The sequence below is a fragment of the Erpetoichthys calabaricus genome, chromosome 9 (genome assembly GCF_900747795.2).
Source record: "Erpetoichthys calabaricus chromosome 9, fErpCal1.3, whole genome shotgun sequence".
Taxonomy (NCBI): domain Eukaryota; kingdom Metazoa; phylum Chordata; class Cladistia; order Polypteriformes; family Polypteridae; genus Erpetoichthys; species Erpetoichthys calabaricus.
The window spans coordinates 19891699-19916721 of record NC_041402.2 but is presented as its reverse complement, the minus strand read 5'-3'; the positions used below and the strand labels follow the sequence as shown (position 1 = coordinate 19916721).

Genomic DNA, 25023 nt, shown 5'->3' with positions numbered 1-25023 from the left:
GCAGGAATCGCTGTAAAAGGTGCTTCACATAAGTACTGAGTAAAGGGTCTGAATACTTCTGTCAATGTGATTCTTCAGTTTTTTATGTTTAATAAATCTGCAAACAATTCTAAAATGCCGTTTTTGCTTTCTTTTTCTGGGATATTGAATGTTGCTTGATTAGAGGAGCAAGGAATTTGATTTGATAAGGCTGTAACATAATAAAATATGAAAAAACTGAATCGGGTCTCAACACTTTTGAAATCGTAAGTCGAAAAACTTAGTTGAACATAGGGTTTACATCATAGTAGACGTAAGATTATGGGCTTAAATACCACACCAGGTTATTATCTGCATTATGCCCTCCATGTGTCTGCACAGGGTTTCCGCTGAATACTCCAGTTCTCCTCCGACGTCCCCAAAGTCAATCATATCAGATTAACTGGTGACGCTAAACTCTCTCTTTGTTAGTGTTGCTGTGAATGCCAGGCTAGACGTTGGCCTCCATATACCCTGAACTACTGTATGTAAAGAACACCTAAGAATGTTATGTCATTAACTAAACATATTTTTTCTTTTATATTTTATTTCAGGACTACTTATAATCTTGCTCAGGGCTTATGGATACCAGGCAGTAAAAGTTTTGTGGTCTCTCCAGTAGATGTCTCAATCAGTCCAATGGCCAGCTGTAAGACAGATGTGCTTGTCACAGAAGATCCAGGGGATGTAAGGTAAGCTCCGACTTAAATTAGAATCTTTCAAAGATGTTAGATGGATAGCGGCAAATCTTAATTAAACTGAATCATTAATGTATTCATCTTAAATTGAGCTTAAATATAATGAATATATGTGAGACAGTGCTATCTCTCAAATGTAAGAAGTTACTCTTAAAGTTCATTTTCATATAATATTTAATGTTGTAATCCCCTTAATATCTGTTGTCAATCAGTTTTTGTGAAGAGTTTATAAAATACCTGCGGTGGGCTGGCGTCCTGCCCAGGATTTATTTCCTGCCTTGCGCCCTATGCTGGGTGGGATTGGCTCCAGCAGACCCCTGTGACCCTGTAGTTAGGATATAGCAAGTTGGATAATGGATGAATGGATGAATTTATAAATTACTTCATATTTTTATGAATGGACAACAATATAGTGCTGACAAGTAAAAATTAGTGGCCGATAAGGAAGTTGGTAGGTACAGTATGTGGGCCATCTGCTGTTGTAGGGTGAGTCTTGTCTAGAAGCAGATGCATATGTATTGTGTTTGTACTTCTAGATTTGTTTTTTTTGTATACGCTTTGTACATTACAGGTGTTCTGAACCAGCAATACACTAACCTGAGTGGCTATTCATTTTGTGTTGTTTTATAATATTATAATCTACATAATGTGCTTCACATTTTCAAACTGGTTATTGACTTTCTCTGCACCAAAGTGCTTCTATGCCCAGTCACCATGCAGAGAGTTGATGTGGAGGTGGTGCATTGCTACAGGTGCTCAGTGGTCCTTATTAATGACAGGTTGGACTGGTCTCATAACACAGAAGAACTATAGGACAAGGGGCAAAGCAAGTTCTTCTTCCTTAGGAGATGGCATTCCTTTAATGTGGGTATTGACATCCTTCACAACTTCTACAACTCTGTGATGGCCAGTGTGATATTCTGGGTTGGGTTGTGCTGGGCCATGTTACCACAAGAGGGCACCACTGAGCACCAATCCACAGACATAGTAGCTCCCAGCACAACCCCAAATGTCTCAAATGAAGGAATGTATTGTCATCAAGCACCTTTCTAATTGAACACCAGCCAGATCAACACAAGAATATACCTAAATAGTACATTTGTTTCTCCTTCCTTCCTTTCTCCAAGTGAGTTTAGCCTGCTGCCTTCTGACTAGCACTCCTCGACATGATGCAGCAGGCTTCCCAGGAATGCTTCTGATGTCACAGCAGTGGTCATTTGGAGTACTTCTGGGTCATACACAATTCAGGACAATCCTCCCCTGGCAGAGCCCTTTAGTACCACCCAAGGGCCCTGACAGGGCTGCTTTCCTACACTCCAACTCCTATGCAACCCTGTAGGAGTCCTAACTGTGACCCGACTGGAGGTACACTGCCACCTATCGTGCAGGGGAATTAACTACTGCCAAAATCCATGTTTTCCTAGTTCATCCATTACCCTTATTTTTTCTTCTTGGGTGAAATGGGCGGAGTGGTGGCTCTGAGGCTAAGGATCTGCGCTGGTATCCCGAAGGTTGCCGGTTCAAATCCCTGTCACTGCCAAAAGAGATCCTGCTCTGCTGGGCCCTTGAGCAAGGCCCTTAACCTGTAATTGCTCCAGGGGCGCTGTACAATGGCTGACCCTGCGCTCTGACCCCAAGGGGTATGCGAAAACTACCAAATTCCTAATACAAGAAATTGTATAAGGCGAAAAAAAGAAAAAAAAAAAAAAAAAAGATTGTAAGGCATTTCAGGAGGATTATGTCTCTGCTCCTGCTGTTCTTCCATTATGGTTTTCTGTCCAGGCAAGAAATTACCTTCCAATTGAGCCAGGATAGCTTCACAACACAGCCTAATTAAAAGGGCAGGTTCAGTTATGTAACACACATTGGACCCCCTGAAGGTAATAGAGGAGGAGAGAATGAAAACAAAACTGAGTGCCATTATGAACAATTCTGCACATCCTCCCTCTAACACACCAACACTGAGGACTTTCAGACAAGGAATCATTCAGCAGACGTGTGTCAAGAAATGCTATGGGGGCTAATTTATAGCAACAGTAATCTGCCTGCATAATGCTTCACTTGAACTGTGATCGCCAAGTCAGAAGACGTATTACTTACTTTTTGGTCATTCTGGTGAGTGTTTCTATCTATCTATCTATCTATCTATCTATCTATCTATCTATCTATCTATCTATCTATCTATCTATCTATCTATCTATCTATCTATCTATCTATCTATCTATCTATCTATCTATCTATCTATCTATCTATCTATTGTTGAGTTCAGAAAAAACAAGCAGAGTCTTCAGAAAGACAGTCAGAATTTAGACATTATTGCACAGCACAGAAAACAATTGCAGAGCATATAAAGCCTGTCTCAGTTCATGAAGTGAGCCCCAAGCAATTCTTATCACAAAAGTGTCCCCCCTTTACACTGTTTCCCCCCATCTACTGTACAGGGTTTCTCATGATGATGACCTCATTCAGCACCTTTTCTCGTAACCATCACCTGATGTTCCAGACTTTCTCATAACAATACCCTTGCCCCCGTAGACATCCCCATAATAATCTTCTTCCCAATCCATCTTCTCATAGCAACCACTTTGGCTCGAAGGTCAGATTTGCCACTTCAGGTGAGCATCACCTGATTATCCCTCCCTTTGTTTTCACGTCCTAAGCCTGATCCATTAAAGAATGATGGCCTTTTGGTTAATCAATTCTTACAATCAAGTTGAGATCAGGAAACCCCACATATGAAAACTGGACTGCCTAATTAATAATTCAGTTAATGGTTACTTGTTGCACTAGCATCCCTGTAAGGCTCAAATAATAGGCAACTGTGCCAGTAAGTGGCAGCATGCAGCTTCACTGATAAGGGCCATGCTGCAGACAGCCCTGACACAGTGCTTCATACTTGAAAGAAGGAAAAAAGACAAGCCATTAACAATTAATTGTTTTAGCTAACTAATGTGTTCTGCTGTAACTTTATTTATTATCATTTGGATATACAAATAAGCATTGGTATATAAACTTAAAAATCCTATTCTAAAACATACTGTATGTGTGGGTGCTAATATAAAAGCCCACAAACACAGATAGCAGTGCTGTTATGTTGTAGCACACAGCTGTACACTTGTCTGACAGGGTTCATGGACATCTATGTGCAGGGAAGAATCCCTAACCTTCAATAATCTATCTATCTATCTATCTATCTATCTATCTATCTATCTATCTATCTATCTATCTATCTATCTATCTATCTATCTATCTATCTATCTATCTATCTATCTATCTATCTATCTATCTATCTATCTATCTATCTATCTATCTACCTACCTACCTTTGCATGTAGGATGTTGACAGTAGTTTTAACACTTGTAACACATCTGGAGACAACTTGCTTAAATGTTTGTAGTGAATAGCAGCATATTGAAATGGCTCCGCACACAGGGTTTCTTCTTAAAAGCACTTTAAATCTTCAGGGTCACAGTTTTCAGTTTCTATTTATATATTAGACAAATACATAAAATATGGAAAGATAGGAGAGAGAGAGAAAAAGAAAATGAACAAAAGACTTGACACTGAGAGAAAACAGAAGGCTAAATTTGCTCTTATCAATTCAAGAGCTCTATACCTGACTCTTAATGATTAATTTACATATCTTGCTGTCATTTCAACTTTTACGTCACTTTTGGTGATAAACTGGACTGAAGTAAAAGAATGAAAATAAAAGACAATTCCAGTCAGTGAGCAGCCTGCCATTAGTGGTCTTAAGTGTTTGATATGTGGGGTACAATAAGGACTGTCAGACAAGTAACATGTTACAGGTAAAAGTTATAATGCTGGTTTTAACTTTTCTTCCTACCCCCCATTAAGAAATGAATTTTAGAGGTTAGTTGGTACTTTTTGTTTTAGGTGCACATTACATCTCATAGCATGGTAAAACAGTGGCTATGCCTGTGAGAGACTGGCACCAAATTTAGGGTTGGATCCCACCTTGTGCCAGATCCTGACTTGGTGAGCAAGACCTGCACTTGGTAAGCATGTTAGACAATGGATGGATGGATAGATGGGTTTTTATGGGTGGTGCGTACAGAACGACTGATGATTTACAAGGTGTGATTAAAAAAAAATGTATTACAGTAAAAGAAACATTGCCATTAATTCCCTTCAAAATACTCCTCCTCACTTCGAACACACTTATCCCATCGTTCCTGCCACTTTTCGAAGCAGTTCTGGAAGTCCTTTTTCTTGAGTGTATTTAGATAGATAGATAGATAGATAGATAGATAGATAGATAGATAGATAGATAGATAGATAGATAGATAGATAGATAGATAGATAGATAGATAGATAGATAGATAGATAGATAGATAGATATGAAAGGCACTATGTTATAGATAGATAGATAGATAGATAGATAGATAGATAGATAGATAGATAGATAGATAGATAGATAGATAGATAGATAGATAGATAGATAGATAGATACTTTATTAATCCAAAGGGGAAATTCACATACTCCAGCAGCAGATCTGGTGAAAAAGGTGGATGAGAACGCACCATAAAGTTTTTCTTTGACAGAAATTGACACCGAGCATTGTCATGATGGAGGATGGAACCGTTTGTCCATTTCACATATTGTTTCTTAAACACGCTAATACGCCCTTATAATATTTACAGTTTCCCTTAGTGTTCCTGGGTTCAAACTCAACTTGCACAACTCCATCAAGGTCAAAAAACACAATCATCCTCACCTTGATGCTGGATCTTGATTGACACGCAGGACATCGAGGCAGCCACGACAACGCAACTAAAGACACTCATGAAAGAGGACCTCCAGACCTGCTTCAGAAAGAATTATGGGAAAAGTGTGTTCGAAGCAAGGGGGATTAATGGCAATGTGTCTTTAACCGTAATCATTTTTTTTATTTAAACATTCACCATATTTTTTGATCACACCTCACATATGAAAATCCTGGGTGGGCTTAGGTCTTCACTCATTGCTGTTATGACAGACCTCCACTCATCACAAATAACTTTGACCAGAATAAGTGAAGTGAGTAAAGGTTGTAAAAAATTTGATATCACGGTATTTAAATACAGTAAATAAGTAACCGTAGCCCAAAAATAAACTGCCTTTTAAAAATGTGTGCATATTTTCTGCTCAGAAAGTCATACAGATTAGTCTTAAGCCCTGGACTTTATTAATCTTACTTGATGCACGGCTCCCTCTTCTTAAGAATTGCCTTTGTTTTCTTCAAACAATAGAGCTTCCTTCATCAACTGCCTTTTTCTTCGTGGTTGCCACTTACAGTCCAATCGACCATCTGATCCTATTTGTAGCCATTTGAAGGCATATAACCTCCTTAAATTTTGTGAATTTCCCCATGGGATTAATAAAGTATCTATCTATCTATCTATCTATCTATCTATCTATCTATCTATCTATCTATCTATCTATCTATCTATCTATCACATTATATAGTGCCTTTCATATCTATCTATCTATCTATCTATCTATCTATCTATCTATCTATCTATCTATCTATCTATCTATCTATCTATCACATTATATAGTTCCTTTCATATCTATCTATCTATCTATCTATCTATCTATCTATCTATCTATCTATCTATTATCTATCTATCTATCTCTCTATCTATCTATCTATCACATTATATAGTGCCTTTCATATCTATATCTATCTATCTATCTATCTATCTATCTATCTATCTATCTATCTATCTATCTATCTATCTATCTATCACATTATATAGTGCCTTTCTATCTATCTATCTATCTATCTATCTATCTATCTATCTATCTATCTATCTATCTATCTATCTATCTATCTATGTCAAAATTAAGTATTTGTTAATAGACCGCAGTTTAACAATAATAATGGATAGATATTGCTGGGCTGCATTTATGGTTCAAATTAGATAGATAGATAGATAGATAGATAGATAGATAGATAGATAGATAGATAGATAGATAGATAGATCTGAAAGGCACTATATAATGTGATAGATAGATAGATAGATAGATAGATAGATAGATAGATAGATAGATAGATAGATAGATAGATAGATAGATAGATAGATATGAAAGGCACTACATAATGTGCTAGATAGATAGATAGATAGATAGATAGATAGATAGATAGATAGATAGATAGATAGATAGATAGATAGATAGATAGATCTGAAAGGCACTATATAATGTGATAGATAGATAGATAGATAGATAGATAGATAGATAGATAGATAGATAGATAGATAGATAGATAGATAGATAGATAGATAGATAGAGTCATTTTTTTAAAGAAACCTTCAACCTTGTACAATTATGCAACACAAAAGCTGTATCTTCTTATACGGAAATCATTACATATTTTTCCACTAAGGCTTTACCACTGGAAATTCAAATGGTAATTAAACATCATTAATTCCCCATATTTCTTGAAAGTCTCAAAGTCATTCAGTCATTTTCTAACCCACTTAGTCCTCAAAAGCGTCGTGTTGGGTCTGCTGGAGCCTATTCCAGATAGCATAGGGCACAAGGCAGGAACAAACCCTGGATAGGGTGCCAGTCCATCACAGAGTCCCAAAGTTGATTTGTCATTTTAAAATAAGCAATGTCCATTTTCCTTCTGCTGTGATTAAGCACTTTAAGCAATTCATCAGTGGTTAGTGTTAGTTCCCTAACTGTGTTTTCAAAATTGCCAGCTTAGCTTGGTCCAGTAAAAAGTTACATGGTAGACAGTTCATTTGTTTTATTTTTTTTAGACAGATACAGTAGATGAAAAAAGGCACAATATAATAAATTAATATGAAAAGCACTATATAATCGATAGATAGATAGATAGATAGATAGATAGATAGATAGATAGATAGATAGATAGATAGATAGATAGATAGATAGATAGATAGATAGATAGATGTGAAAGGCACTATATAGATGGAGTGACAAGTGCACTATTGTAAGCCCTTAAAGCTCATATTCTGGAGTGTTACCTTTGTTCATTCATTTTGAATTTAGAATAAATAAAAATGCTGAAATACCATTGTTAACTAACATTATATGTCCATCCATTATCCAACCCACTATATCCTAACTACAGGGTCACGGGGGTCTGCTGGAGCCAATCCCAGCCAACACAGGGCGCAAGGCAGGAAACAAACCCCAGGCAGGGCTCCAGCTCACCGCAGACATTATATGTCATTACATTATATATAGTTAGAATAGTGCAGGCATGTGCTACATTATAGTAGAGCAGAGGTCACACCATGTCATTTATAACACAGCAGTTATACAGTACATTCTTACTTTTTACTTGCTCAGTGTATGACATAAATTATTTTAATATATAATATATTCCTCAAATTAAATATCACCATCTTTCTGAACCCACTTAGTACAGACATTAAGATTGTAATGCTTATCGCCCATGGTGTCCCTGTGTAAACATATTCATGTCACTCCTGTAGTTTGTGATTAGGCTTGCACTGACATACAGGTAGGGTCACCCGTATTATCTTGATAAAAACAATAATAAATAGGTACTACCACCTAATTCTATAATTTTAATGCTTATATAAATATGATGTGAATATCATTTGGAGGCATGAAGCTGTCATCTCCTTTATTTAATCTTCTTCTCCACTCAGCCCTCTCACTTTCTGCTTTTAGACAAAGGCTTGAAGAGAATTTGAACTTGAATTCCCAGTAGTGTGTTTTATATTTGGAGTCACTGTGTGCCTAAAGTTACATGTTTGCCGCTGTCCAGCAATTAGGCACAGACATGACAAGTAATCAAAAAAAGGAGTCATGTTTGAATCATTTCACAAACTTCTTATAACACTGCGGGGAATAACAGCAAGATCAAACAAGGCACCTACTAACAGCTTCCTCCTCCTTCTTATGGTACCCAGATGTAGGCTTTAATAATTTACAGTGGCTGCTGAATCAGCCAAGGTCACATTGCAATCCTCCTAGGGCCAAGAGTGCTGCTGTGGCCTCAGGCGATCCATTCAGACTGTAGAACTTACATAATGTAGCATAGGAGCAGGGCCATACACAGTATTCACTGGACACCATTGCCGTGTTGGTGCCACAAAATCTATACTGCCGAGGGGTAGAAGAGAACGCCTCAAAACTACATACTATAGGTTGTGGCCTGCAGGGGTTGCTCCTGCCACCCAAACCCAACACAGACAGATGGAAGACACAAGTTCAGCACACACGTTTTATTTTTTTCTTTGTGGGAAACGCCTTCCCCTGTTTCCCACCAGCACAGGACATTTCACAGCACTAAATACAGCACAAAGCACTTTCTTTTCTTCCTCTCAATCCACCTCCACTCCTCCTGGCAAGCTTTGTCTCCCTTACTCTTGACTCTGGCTCCCGGAGTAGTGTCAGATTGCTCCTTTTAAAAAGCACCCGGAAGTGCCCGAGGTGTCCGGTGATCTTCTTCCGGTGGTGGAAGAGTTGCCACACGGGGCTGAGCACTATCTGCCGCACCCCCTGGTGGCGCCAACGGAAACCATCAGGGCTTCAACAAGGTCCAACTCCCATGGAGCCCTGTGGGAGCCTGAGGCCCCACTGCAAGCCAGGGGGGCTGCCATCTATCGCTCTGGGGGCGGTAATGCTGTGAATTTGTTCTCTCCCCCAGTCCTTTCAGTGTTGAGGTGTCCTGGCTGGGTAAGGGCCCCAGCCATCCGCCACAAGGTGTATAGAATAATTTGGAATACATACAGCATTGTATTAATATGAATAAATTACCAAGTCCTGCAGTTGACTGCTATTAAGAAGTGTCTGGTGAGATATTGGGACAACTTAGATATTAGCTATCGAAACAAGCTTGATGGATTGAATGACCGCTTTTCCTTTGTCAAACATCTGACATTTTTCGGAGTCCCCCATACATGGCAGCAGAACTTTGGTTACTGTGTGCCTTTCTGGATTTCAGTATGATCGCCTGAGGCAACTTGGGGTGGGATGTTCTAGGAGCCTGGGAGACTATTCATGAAATCAGACATTATTACTGAGATGTTCCCAGAAGTAGTTTCTATTCAAAGGTTTTTATCAGCCCCTTCTGGACAGTCTACTATAGACCTTGGAGTCAGGAGCTTGAATGGAAGGAAAGAGAGGGGACAGAGTTTAGGAAAGCAGTGAAAGTTGGAACATGAGAGCATGAGAAGAGTTTGAGGTTCTTTGGGGTAGTCGAGTGAATGGCTTCAACTTGTTCAGATATGACCATACAGGAAAGTCCAAAGGAGCATCAGTGATTACTCTTTTCTGGTGTTTAAGTTGCATTCTTCCTGTACCATTCTGATTTGATTTGATTTTGTTACAATATAAACATTACCTTCTAGCACCTTAACACTATTTTAGGTTTATGGACAGCTCAGTTTCACTTGAATCATTTCACTCATCAGAGAAAAGGGTTAACGTTTGACTAACTTAATCCAACTTAAGGTCAGGAACGCTACTCCATTTTGCCTCAGATATTGTCATGCCTTAGATACCGGTGCCTTCTGATAACGTGTTAATATGTGACTAATCATTGAGTTGGGTGAGTTGCCACATCTTGACGCAGAGGCCCTGGATTTGCGGCCAGTCTGTTCTTTTGAGGACATGACATGGAAAGGCACAAGGGTCTGAGTGACATCTCACCAATGACACTCTTTAAAAAAGGCAAATCTGCATTCTTTGTATCCTTCTTTTTAATACTGATATTTCCAAGAAAAAAAAAATAAGTAAAGGTTATCTCCATGCTAAAAAATTAGCAAAGAAGGTTAGAGAAATATTTTTGCATATGTAGCCTTCATCATAGGCCAAAAGAAAAAAGGAATGTGATGTCTTTTCTCCCCTTGAGGTTCCTGCTTTCATCAGTCTGAACATCTTTTTAAGCCTAATGAAACTGTACTCAAAAAAGTCTGCAACACTTTAAATTAGAAATCGGGCCTCATAACCAGCATCAGCTGGATGTGGCTCGCCTTCAGAATTGCACAGAGGAAGAAAATGAAAATTTGTAAAAAGGTGTAAACTTTAATTAGAGAGCGGATGAAAGCTGTGCAAAACCAGATCTGTCCGTGATAAGAGGGTCTAATTAAGCCAATGCTGCAGGATTTCTCATCCCAAAAGTTTGGCTACTTGCAGCATGGAATGAACAGATTTTAATGAGCACAGCCTACAGTGCAAATCTGTGGAGTTTTCATTTGAACTGGAATTGAAATTTCCATTTGACCAGAAACAAGGTTTTAATGTGCGTAATGTTGGAGGTTTAGCAACTATAAGATGACATAGATAGATAGATAGATAGATAGATAGATAGATAGATAGATAGATAGATAGATAGATAGATAGATAGATAGATAGATAGATAGATAGATAGATAGATAGATAGATAGATAGATAGATAGATAGATATGAAAAGCACTATATAATAGATACAGTAGATGGATACACAGACAGTGGGCGAAGCATTTTCAATCCGCCACTATTCATTACAAATTTTTAAGCACGTTATTTTTCCTGATGTGTTCAAGTGTTAAAGCTACTGTCAACATCCTACATGCATAGATAGATAGATAGATAGATAGATAGATAGATAGATAGATAGATAGATAGATAGATAGATAGATAGATAGATAGATAGATAGATAGATAGATAGATAGATAGATAGATAGATAGATAGATAGATAGATAGAAAAGGCACTATATGATAGATAGATAGATAGATAGATAGATAGATAGATAGATAGATAGATAGATAGATAGATAGATAGATAGATAGATGATAGATAGATAGATAGATAGATAGATAGATAGATAGATAGATAGATAGATAGATAGATAGATAGATAGATAGATAGACTGTGTGCGAAGTCTTATTCGATCTGCCACTATTCACTACACATTTTTAAACGCCTTATCTCCACATGTGTTACAAGTGTTAAAACTACTGTCAACATCCTACATGCATAGATAGATAGATACAAACTTTACGGTGTGTCCTCATCCACCTTTTTCACCGGATCTGGGACACTTCCCCAAAGTCAAAATAACCATGAAAGGTAACATTTCAAATTGATTCAGGACATTGAGGCAGCCATGACAGTGCAACTAAAGACACTCAAGAAAAAGGACTTCTAGAACTGCTTCAGAAAGTGGCAGGAACGATGGGATAAGTGTGTTCAAAGTGAGGGGGAGTATTTTGAAGGGAATTAATGGCAATGTTTCTTTTACTGTAATAGATTTTTTTTTAATCATACCTTGTAAATCATCAGTCGTTCTGTACGCACAACCCATACAAACCCATCTATCCATCCATCCATTGTCTAACATGCTTACCAAGTGCAGGTCTTGCTCACCAAGTCAGCATCTGGCACAAGGTGGGATCCAACCCTAAATTTGGTGTCAGTCTCTCACAGGCTTATCCACTGTTTTACTATGCTATGAGATGTAATGTGCATCTAAAACAAAAAGTACCAACTAACTTCTAAAGTTCAGTTCTTAATGAGGGGTAGAAAGAAAAGTTAAGACCAGCATTATAACTTTTACCTGTAACATCTTACCTGTCTCACAGTCCTTATTGTACCCCACATATCAAACACTTAAGAATGGCAGGCTGCTCACTGACTGGAATTGTCTTTTATTTTCATTCTTTTAATTTAAGTGACATAAAAGTTGAAATAACAGCAAGATATGTAAATTAATCATTAAGAGTCAGGTATAGAGCTCTTGAATTGATAAGAGCAATTTTAGCCTTCTGTTTTCTCTCAGTGTCAAGTCTTTTGTTCATTTTCTTTTTCTCTCTCACTCCTATCTTTCCATATTTTATGTATTTGTCTAATACATATGTAGAAATGGGACACTGTGACCCTGAACATTTAATGTGCGTTTAAGAATTAACCCTGTGTGCGGAGCCATTTCAATATGCTGCAATTCACTACAAACATTTAAACGAGTTGTCTCCAGATGTGTTACAAGTGTTAAAACTACTATCAACATCCTACATGCAAAGACAGACAGACAGACAGACAGACAGACAGACAGACAGACAGACAGACAGACAGACAGACAGACAGACAGACAGACAGATAGATAGATAGATAGATAGATAGATAGATAGATAGATAGATAGATAGATAGATAGATAGATAGATAGATAGATAGATAGATAGATAGATAGATAGAGAAACATCTGATTTGTCAGTCACAGTCCCAGTGAGGCATTATGCAGGTGTATTACAGTTGGTATTAAGAAGCCCCCCATAGTGTTTCTTGACACACTTCTGCTGAATGATTCGTTGGCTAAAAGTCTTCAATGTTAGTGTATTAGAGAAAAGATGTGCAGAATTGTTTATAATGACACTCGGTTTTGTTTGAATTATCTCCTTTGTTACAACCTACAGGGTGTGCAGAGTGTGCCCATAATTGAGCTGCCTTTTTAATTAACTAGTTAATTTGGTGGGCCTTTCTTGAAGTGATGTTACCAACCCAGCACACCATAGTGTAGAAAACTGGAATGGCAATCACAGAGTTGTAGAAGAAGTGAAGGATGTCACTACACACATTAAAGGAACAGTTTCCTAAGGAAAAAGAGCCTGCTCCACTATTTTGTATATGGTTCCCCTGTGTTATGAGACCAGGCCAACTTGCAATTGATGTGGACCCTGATGTACTTGTAGGAACGCATGACCTCTACATCCACACCCAGGACATAGATGATCTTTGGTGCGGCAAAAATCAATAGCCAGTTCCTTGGTTTTGTTGATGTTAAGTTGCAGACAGTTCTTTCTGCACTAAGAAATTAAGTTTTCCAACTGACTGCTCTCCTCTGGCTCATCCCGCTTATCAATACCCCATAAGTGCAGAATCATGAGAACTTCTGCAAGTAACATAACCTGGTGTGATATTTGCAGTCAGAGGCGTACAGAGTGAAGATAAATGCAGACAGGCCTGTTCCTAGTGGTGCTCCATTGTTGCTCACATCCGTATCAGAAACGAAGTCCTTGAGTCTCACAAACTGTGGTCTGCCCGACATACTGTATAGTCCATTATCCAGAACAACATAGACTCAAAAATAAAGAAATTAAAAGTTAAAGTTAAAAAACCTGCATATGTCTGAGTTGGAGAAATCAAAACACATAATCCTCACAATGTTACTAGCTTTGTCCAGGTGATAATAAGCCTCGTGGAGCAGATGGATAATTGCATCTTCCACTCCAGTCTTTGTCCGATAGGCAAACTGAAGTGGGTCCAAGTGGTCTATCACAAGAGGACTCATATAGTCCAGGACAAGTCTCTCTAGGGTCTTCATGATGTGAGACACAAGTGCCATTGGTTAAATTAAATCATTAGTTGAACTGGCACCTGCCAACTTTGGAACAGAATGTTTTCTACAGCAGTGGCACCTTCTGGGGCCTTAGGGACAGACTGAGCAGGTGACAGAGGACACCAGCAGATTGTTCAGCACAAGGCTTAAGAACTTGAGGACTGACTTCATCTGATCCTGTGACTTTTCCTGTATGTAGCTTCCTCAGTTGTCTCCTCACTTGGTCTTTAGTTGTGTAAAAGCCCACACTGATGGTAAGAGGTGGACTCGTCACTGGCCATTTCAGTTAATGTGGTAGGAGTTATTGATGTAGTAGGGGCAGTATGGGCAGACTGGCCTTTGGAAGAAAGTGGCAGTGGGAGGAAAAATCAATTAAGAAATTGGTTTCAGGGCGTTAGATTTGTCCACTTCCCCTTCTAGAACCGGAACCCTGAATTGCTTGAGCCCATTAAATTTGTCTAGTCTTTATCATACATGTTTCAAGTTATTCTGAGTGAGTTTGTTTTCTATTTTAGCTTTGTAAGCTTTTTTTCCTTCACTCAGCTTTTCTTTAACACTTGCAGTGTGTCCTTCAGAGTTTCTTTGTCATTGGATTTGAATGTTCTCTTTTGTCATGCAGGAAACCTTTTAACTCCTTAGTAATCCAGGGCATATTGTTTGGAAAGCAACATACTTTTGGTACCACAGTGTCAACACAAACGTTTATATAGCCAGTGATGCAGTGACTGAGTGCCTCAGTGTCATCCCCATGTGACTCGCACATCATTTCTCACTCTGCTACTTGGAAGCATCATTCAAAGTCATTTCAGCCTCCAGGCTTCACTTCATCATTATCCTAGTGGTTAACAGGTTGGCATATAATAACAGACTTTTACTTAGGAATAAGATGAATCAGGTTGTGGTCGGATCTGCCCAAAGTTGCCAGTAGTTTAGGCATCTAAATTTGAATAGAGCACTTCCAAATTGTTATTTATTGGTTTGAACATGACACAAACTGATAGAAATTTGTCATCGTTCCTTCAGAACCATATGGTTGAAGTCACCACAGTCAGAATGAGTCATCAATAAAATGTTCTCAAATCCATTTAATCCAACAGACCATGGTAAGGGGCAGGGGTGGCCTTAGGCATGTGCAAACTGTGTACCTGCACAGGGCCGCCACGCCAATACAGTGATCCCTCGCTATATCACGCTTCGACTTTCGCGGCTTCACTCTATCGCGTTTTTTTCTCATACACGCTACGTCACTACGCATGTGTTTTCTGAGAAATTTTATCTAAGCCCCACGATGGCTCCTAAACGTGCTGCTTTTTCTAAGCCTTCTGACAATGAAACTAAGCGCCGGAGGAAGATGCTTACCATCCAGGAGAAGGTGAAACTCTTGGATATGATCAAAGATGGCAAGAAAATCATGGAGGTTGCCTGCCATTACGACTTGAATGAGTCTACTCTTCACTTCATCCATAAAGATGAAAAGAACATCCGTGAAACGGCTACTGTCTCTTTCAACAAGGAAGCAAAGCGCGTTGTGACAAGTCGTAATAAGTTCATAGTGAAAATGGAGTCTGTCCTAGCCGTTTGGATCAACGACAGCTGCAAGAAAAACATTCCGTTGGATTCTCTGGTCATCCGGGAGAAGGCGAGGCAGCTCTATCAGTGCTTTACGGTGGACGAACCTCAACCAGGACCATCTTCTGCAACGTTCATAGATTTCACAGCGAGCAAGGGTTGGTTCGTTATTTCATGTCTAGAGGGCTCTAATAATGTTAAAAAACATATTTAGAAGGTCGTAAACAGGTTTTCTATACTCTAACTGTGAAAATATTCGATTTATAAATAAAGAATCCTACTTCACGGAAATTCATTTATTGCGGTAGAGTCTGGAACGGATTAACCGTGATAAACGAGGTTTCACTGTATATATTGAATATAAAACAAAAAGAGAAAATAACGACACAGCTGACAACAATGTGGCCGAAAAACATTGTGTTTCTTCTTAATTAGTACACTGTATTTAGTAATGTCGCAAGAGTCGGAGCAGTAAGCTATATGTAGTATTATAACGTTCTGCCATTATGAGAATAACATGTGCCGCCACTTGGTTTTCAAGTTACGGACACGCGAATATAGAAGCGTGTCATGAGCACGAGGTGGCTATGGAGTGTCCGCAACGGATGTGGCCATCCACCGCGCATAAGACACCATATTGACATTGGCGGGCGAAGGGGCCACCGATTTTTCTCTGCACAGGGCCGCCATGAGCCTAGAGCCGCCCCTGTAAGGGGCTACAGCAGGGGTGAGCAACGTCAGTCCTGGAGGGCCGCAGGGGTTGCAGGTTTTGTTCCAACCCGTTTGCTTAATTAGAAGCCAATCCTTGCCAATCTCAGACCTTATTTAATTTTATGGCTTGTTAGCCTGCAATGTTAGGTTCTTATATCGTAGATTTTTTTCCTTTCCAAGGATATCATCCAAATCATTTGACGCTTAAAACAGATCATTTTCAATCTGTCACATTTTTCACTTAAGTGTTTTATTAAACCAAACAGTGCATGATGGATCCACACAGGTGTACATGGAAACAAGTTAAATGGAGAACTTCTGGATCCTCTGTCATATGCATCTTATTGGTAATAAGGAGCCATTAAAACAGTGAATGCAGTTGTTTAAGACTGAATAAGCAATTAAAAGTGGGTAACCTTTACAAACGAGACCACTAAAATGAAGCATCAAAATGTCACTTGAGCAATAAATGCAGCAATAGTTGACTTCTCATTAAAAAACTGTGTGGGAACAAAAACCTGCAGCCACTTTGGCCCTTCAGGACTGACGCTGTCCACACCTGGGCTACAGCCTATCCTGACAGTGACAGATGCAAGGTAGGAGCCAACCCTGGAATGGCTGTATATCTTTTTATTATTATTACTTTAAAATCAGTGGAGCTTTTCAATTCTGTGGGTTGAATTGAATGTAGGCCAAACAAAGTTGAAATCGTTTATAACTATATTGCCTGAATGGCTGGCATTGCTACAGATGATTATCTCCAAAATAAGTTTTAAATTAATAAAGAAAATAAATTAATAAAGAAAATCTTATAGAAAGTATTCACTATCAGTGTAGGCCGAAGGTTCCTGCAGCTGTGATGGAAAAGTGAAGTTTAGTAAAATGAGTGTTCATGTTTTTCTTTGTATTATTATTACCATTTTTAAGGTCAGCATGGTAGTGCACTGGTAAGCAAAGCTGTTTCATGGCTTGGGTTTCAATCCCATATGTCATCGTCTTCTATGTGGAGTTTGCATGTTCCTTCTGTATCTGCATGGGGTTATCTGCAGGTTTTCTGGTTTCCCCCCATATCACCACTGACGTGGTAGTTAAGTTAATTTACCAAATTGGCCCCTGAGTGAGTCTGAGAATAGATGTGTCCCTTGTACAGCTATCCAGAACATATCTTTGGCCACATAGTACATGTCTCATGTCTGGAGACCACTTCAGAGTGGAATGGCAGCGTGGTTTCATTTTATGATGCAAACAGTATGTTTCACTGAAGATGGAAGTACCGGCTTTTATTGCCTGTGAGGTATTGCTGCCCATCACATCTCTGCCAGTGATGATGGGTCAACTGAAGGGTCATCGGCTGGGAGCCAGCCTTCCCTGATGTTTTGCCTCTTTGATATCAGAACATCTCAGGATGGTAGGGTAGCGGCAGGGACGTCAACCCTACCACTCCCTACAGCCGGCCCTAGGATCCTTGCTCTTCCCATTTTGCATCACTTCTTTTAAAACAAAGCCAAAAAATCCTGTGCTCTGCCTCCTCGGTCAAGTCTTTAATCACTGACAGGCTAGAGAGATTGTTGGATGGATCTTCCAGTGAAGCCTATGTAGCTAACTACTACTGGTTAAACTGCTGTCTCCCACCCTGCTTCTATGCACACCTCTGCCAGTTCCTTGTGTTTCTAAGCCTAACCATGATTACCCTCCTAGCAGGAATAGACCACAGGATGATGTCTCGGTTTAAGGGAGTTTTAGCAATTTCAAATGGAATCTACTAATGCCTTTCCAGATCGGCTCTCAGGTTCCATTCATTTCCAGGTACTCTCCAGACCATTGCCTCTGGGTGATGTTCTGTGCCCCTGACCTTGCCTGACGAAGTGGATCAGCCATTATGATGGTCACTTCCACCCTGCTTTCCTCCAAAATAAACATGTTGTGCAAACTCTCCCATCCCATAGATTTGATTGTTCTCTAACACTGGGCCTACAATAAAGTATTATAGAATTGTTCAGTGATATTCAAGACTCGTTTAAGGAATTGTTTGAGTGTGAGTAGATGTGTCCCTGGATAACTCTGAAAGGGAGAGGTAGGATATCCACTGGGCTTCCATGATGCTAGATGGTATTAAGCAGGTCTAAGAAAGTTTTGTTATGTTATTATTATTTAACTACAACAAAACTTTCAATGAAACCTTTTTAACAGTAAAGTGAAATGTGGCTTTAAAGGCTGGAACAAATGGAATGACCTCCTAACTGATGTAAAAAATGCAGTTAACCTCTAGACAGTTTAGACTTCTGATAATGGATTGTCCAAATTGCCCGAGCATTGCCTTTAATTAGCCATCATGTGAGTAATGGCCTTGTCTCTTTGCATCACACTGCTTTCTGTCTTACTGTCCATAGGTGCATCGTGAATTATGAGAGACTGTGTGCCCTTCTGCCTTGTGGGACATTTATGAAAGAAGAGTGAGTGTTGTGCTGTAGTAGTGCTGATATCACCACGCACTGTATTTTATTAAATATATGAAAATCAACAATGAATTGAAATAGATAGATAGATAGATAGATAGATAGATAGATAGATAGATAGATAGATAGATAGATAGATAGATAGATAGATAGATAGATAGATAGATAGATAGATAGATAGATAGATAGATACTTTATTAATCCCAAGGGGAAATTCAAATAAGCTCACCTCTGAGTTTTGTGACAGTGATGACCACATGGTGTCACAGTTTTATACACATACGAGGCACAAATTAAGTTTCTTAATTTGTTAAAGCTGAATCTCTCATTTTCTTAAATTTACTTCTAGTTTTCTTGTCAATGCAGTGGCCTGTCTTAATATGTGCCGGGTAAAGCAGAGAAGGTGCATGATGATCCAAGTGGTGCTGAATCTGAGGAAATACTGACCATATTATTATGGAGGATAACAAGACTTTGTGTTGTCTTGTTTAGCAGTCCAGCTGTTGTCTTTGCTTACAAGTAATTTGCAATTTCCAAACCTAAACCTTGCTCAACTGCTCACTAAATCATTTCCTTTCCAAACAGATTTCAAGTATTTAAATGAGGCCATTCATTTTAATTTATTTTAATTGAACTTATACTAGTGTATCACAGCCTCAGAGCATTAGGAAGGTCCTTATAACAAAATGTCAAGTCAAATGTTTCCTGTCGCATCTCCCTTTTCACACTGTGGTATGTTCCATTCTCTATAATATTATCCAATATAATACAATTTATTTGTCCTGCGGTGGGTTGGCACCCTGCCCAGGATTGGTTCCTGCCTTGTGCCCTGTGTTTGGCTGGGATTAGCTCCAACAGACCCCCGTGACCTGTGTTCGGATTCAGCAGGTTGGAAAATGGATGAATGGATACAATTTATTTTTGTATAGCCCAAAAATCACACAAGAAGTGTCACCTCTTGACAGCCCCCCAGCTTTGACTCTCTAAGAAGACAAGGAAAAACTCCCCAAAAAAACCCTTGTAGGGAAAAAATGGAAGAAACCTTGGGAAAGGCAATTCAGAGAGAGACCCCTTTCCAGGTAGGTTGGGCGTGCAGTGGATGTCAAAAAGAAGGGAGTCAATACAATACAATACAATACACAATACAGTATAATAGTAAAATAGAAACATTACAAGTACAGAGCATCATAGTCTGTCTACCACATAATAATCCATCCATCCATCCATCCTCTTCCGCTTATCCAAGGTCGGGTTGCGGGGGCAGCAGCTTGAGCAGAGATGCCCAGACTTCCCTCTCCCCGGCCACTTCTTGTAGCTCTTCCGGGAGAATCCCAAGGCGTTCCCAGGCCAGCTGGGACACATAGTCCCTCCAGCGTGTCCTGGGTCCTTCCCGGGGCCTCCTCCCAGTTGGACGTGCCCGGAACATCTCACCAGGGAGGCGTCCAGGAGGCATCCTGATCAGATGCCCGAGCCATCTCATCTGACTCCTCTCGATGCGGAGGAGCAGCGGCTCTACTCTGAGCCCCTCCCGGATGACTGAGCTTCTCACCCTATCTTTAAGGTACCACAGAATAATAATAATAATTCTTTACATTTATATAGCATTTTTCACACTACTCAGAGCGCTCTCCACATGGGAAGGACCCAAGATGGGAAACCACAATCTCCAAACATGACCTTTTCCCCTGTAATCTCCCTTCAGTTATGTTCCTTAGTAGCCACAAGTCAGGCCATTGAGCCCAACAAGCTTGTCATGCTTCTAGATTGTTGAAAATAACAGGGATTGAAGATCCCTGAACAACAACAACAATAACATCTACTTATATAGAAATACCCTATAACCCTAACCCAAACAATGTAGCCCAAAGTGTTTTACAAGATGAAATAAAAAATTAAAGTTAAAAAAGTTAATATGTAAAACATAAACAAACAATATTAGGCAATAATATGGTATAGTGTGCAACAAAGAGAAAGTAAGGTCAGAAGGCCAGGAGGACAGAAAAAAAAACCCCCGGTTAGTCTGGAGGAAAAAACAAAATCTGCAGGAGTTCCATTTCCAAAAGACTGTCCGGCTCCCACTAGGCATTCTACCTAACATAAATGATCTAAATCAGTCCTCATGGTCACAGGCTTCAAGTGGAACAATTTGGTGATCGTCATGTAGACATCTAGGACACCCACCATTCAATCCTTAAATGCAGGGGGCAGCATGGTACCTTGATCAGATGGTGTTGGTGTTGTTATTTGGAACACATGCATTTCATGCTTGTTCCGTGTCTACAAAGATCTACGTAAGTGTAGCATGACAGAAATGTTGAACACATACCTAAAAGACAAACTTTTTTCTTGTTTTAGTACTAATGACAAAATTTTGACATGAAGTGTCATGAAATATGAAATAAGCACTTTCACAAAAGGTACAAATATAACAGATCAAGTGCTTACCTGATCACATTACCCATTTGAGGTCAGCTAAATACCTGAAGACATCTGAAGGGACTTATACAAATTAATAACATAATATCACAAGCTGATCCATACTTAAACATCCTTAGACTACCCCAAGCAAGGATATTCTGTTCAGATAACATCAGATCCCAATAAGCTTTAATGTGAAACAACAAATACCATAAACAGTGAGATAAAACAACCTTGCCTAACACATTTGGTGTGTTGCCTCTTTCCTCAGAGGCCTTTTGTTTTGATGTTAGGTCACTCAGTCCAGTCTAAAAGATAGATAGATAGATAGATAGATAGATAGATAGATAGATAGATAGATAGATAGATAGATAGATTAGATAGATAGATAGATAGATAGATAGATAGATAGATAGATAGATAGATAGATAGATAGATAGATAGATAGATAGATAGATAGATAGATAGATAGATACCAATAGAAAGCCACTACATTAGGTATCAAATTAGATATAAAATGTTGTTTCTTTGATCAAACAAGAATGGATGAATAGATTTAACTTGTAACATCACTGGATTCTGTATAATGAATTTATGTTATCCAGGATATGTGTTCTGCAAATAAAACAATAAGATGGTCATTTCAAAAATATCTATTTGTTATTTTGTCAAACATCAGGTTATATAATTTGTAGTCTTTGGCAATGTGTCCATTTGTGTTAAATAAACAGTGGCCTTAATGAGTAGACATTCTTAGTAACTCTTCAAGTAGCCGTCCTTTATGCCCCTTAATTGCTATGTAAGCAGACTAATGTGACTTCATTTGAACAAAAGTCAACATTGACTCTCTTTCAGGGCAGAACCACGTACAGAAGTTAAACACATCATTACTATGTTGTAAATAGTGTTTAATCACATTGTGTTTAACATTATTTTGCCCTTACTGAATTTTAAGGAATATTATATTCATTATGTATTTTACATAGATTCATCTTGTAACTAAGTATGTATTTCATACATATCCATCTTATAGTTGCTGTTTATTGTTCAAATTGAAAATGGTAACAGACTTTTTTCTCTTAGAATGTTAAATTTATAAATTGATCATATTTTAAAATAGTGCTTAATTTTCACATGTTTTCTATATTATAGCAACAATTTGTTTCACGAACTTGCAGTGGCAACAACACTTAAACTGAAATATCAAACAATTCACTTCGGGTAAGAGAATGAAATTGCTCCACACTGGACTGGGAATTAAACTACTGTGTATGTCATAAGAAATACATTCAACGTGCAAAATATGGACTGTCCCTGAGGTGTTTGGGGTCTAATCTGTTCTGGGGTTACAAACCATACCCCATGCATTTCAGAAGAGGTCATCCACCTGAAGACCTTCTAAGAAAAGCTTGGGTTGCTGCTGGAAGAGGCATTGGTGAGGCCAGCAGGGGGCGCTTACCCTGTGGTCTAAATGTGGATCCCAATGCCCAAGTGCAGAGATGGGGACACTGTACTGTAAACATGGCACCGTCTTTCGCATGAGACATAAAATCAAAGTCCTGACTTTCTGTGGTTATAAAAGATCTCCACACATCCTTCTTAAAGAGTAGGGAGTATCCCAATGTCCAAGCTAAATTTCCTGCATGGCCTATTCATTCTGGCCCTCTAATGATCTCCTGTCTCTAACTGGCTATCTCTCTTGCACCACTTCACCACCTAATAGTTCATGTGTGGTGAGCGTACTGATGCATAGCGTACTATGTCTCCCGGCTGGCCTGGGAACGCCTCAGGATTCTCCTGGAAGAGCTAGAAGAAGTGGCCGGAGAGAGGTAAGTCTGGGTATCTCTGCTCAAGCTGCTGGCTCCACGACCCGACTTTGGATAAGCGGAAGAGGATGGATGGATGGATGGATGGATGGATGGATGGATGGATGGACTTTACAGTGTAAAGGCTTCTCGGTTTGTTTTCTCACAGTGAATTTTGGCTTCTGTTTAGGCTTTGGCTAAAGATAAGACTGCTTTGTTTGTCTGTCAACTTTTATTTGTCTTCAGAGTTATGTTTCATGTCCCAGCATTGCTTACGTACCAAGACACTCACCATCCAACACACACACAACACCAGCACTAGTTGACAGCACTGAAGAGTAAGTAACAGTTAATGGACCAATCAAATTCAAAATCCAAATGTCACAATTTACCGATGCCCAGTTTTCCACATTTCTCGCTTCTTCTTTACATGTTTCACAATGTTATGGGCCCCACCAGTGGGCCACAGAAACACAAATAATAAAACAGCAAATCCTTAAATGTATGCAAGCTTCACCTCCACCAAAGGATCAGCTGTGTTAAACAGGTAAGTCTGGAACTGAACTACGCCAGCCTACATCTGGGTCTTTGTCCCTGAAGTCTTTTGTCTGTGGAATACAGGGAAAGTGGATCAGCAATGAAATCACACAGCTTTCAGTCCGTCATCCAAGTTGCGTCTGAGGGGTGGGGCAAAGTTTGTCCCCTTAACTCTTTCAGGGCGGATGTCGACTTTTGTCGAAATTCACGGGTAGAGGACGGTAATCACCTGTAAACTGTGACAAAACTCGCCGTTCTGTTTTAGTTCGACTCTCTTTAAAGTTAACTTCACTAATTTGACCGAGATTTCCTGCGCATACATGAGTAGAGAAAAGCAAACGACCCCTCAAATGGCATAGACATCTGCTGAAAGCCCAAAGCGAATGCACAAAACAAAATGCACGTTTAGCGTATCGTGTCGCTGAGTCGGAATCTGAGTTGTCGGATTTTGATGTAAGTGTTCTGGAGATCGAAAACGAAAGTGAGGGGCCAGTGTCAGCTGATCGTGGTGCTGAACATGTCCGTGTAGCTAATGCACCTACGCCAACGTTCACCTGGGAGGACTGCCTCTTACGATGACAAGAGGTACAAACCAGATTGTGTCACACTGCGGCTGCTACTGCTGTGCATATTCCCACTGGTCGCCGCGCTGCCGCTGTCACCAGAGACACCAAACGGGGGCCAACATCAGCCACGGCATGCGGCAAAAGACCTTTTATGCTGATTTATGTGTGAAACCATTGCTGTGCCTTTCAGAAAACTGGAAAAATATTCAGCCCTCAAAGAGTTAATGCAACCCCAGCTGAACCACCTCGGTGTGAAACCTTTTTACCGATTACTGCTCCATTTCACAGTCCATTTTCATGGTTCAATTCACAAACAGGAACTGATTATTTTCCACATATCATCACATTTGTGATTTATTAGAATAACCCAAAAAAAACAAAACTATTGTGACCACATATTTTGTCCATTTTTTTTTCAGCGTGCCACAGCAATTTTAAGGCTACCTTTGAGAACTCAAGCATGTCAATATAAGATGAATCTGTTATTTCAGAATCCCGGTAATTCAGCATTTGTTCTGTTGTTTTAAAGGTACCTTATGTACGTTTGAGGCGCTGTTTTGAACAGAAAAAGTTGTAGAAAGTCCAATAAAAAGAGCCAAAGATTGCAATATTTGCTTTCGCATATATATATTAAACTTGCATTTTCCAGTTGATATGGTTACCTCCCAGGAGTATGTGACCCGTGTTGTCATCACCAGCATGACAGTACAAAAATTCAGCATTGTGCACTCCCAGGTCATATTTGCGTGTTGCATACTCATATTTATTAAATATCATATTGGGAATTCGATATTTTGCTCATTTCTTAGTTACCAATAATATTCTAGAATAGACAGTAACAAATGTTTTGCTTTTATTTGAATGAGATGTACTAAACATGAATGACATTTTGGAATGGGGCTACCTAAAGTGT

At 39.3% G+C, this 25023-nt stretch overlaps 1 protein-coding gene across 3 annotated transcripts in view; it reads left to right on the top strand.

Moving 5' to 3' along the window:
- Positions 1–25023, top strand: part of LOC114657387 (astrotactin-2-like) — a 2479169-nt gene that overhangs the window by 1378397 nt on the left and 1075749 nt on the right. For all 3 annotated transcript variants that reach the window (XM_028809185.2, XM_051931934.1, XM_028809183.2), the window contains one exon: positions 573–710. In XM_028809185.2, coding sequence (XP_028665018.1) covers positions 573–710 — 138 coding nt within the window. The remainder of the gene's footprint in view (positions 1–572; positions 711–25023) is intronic.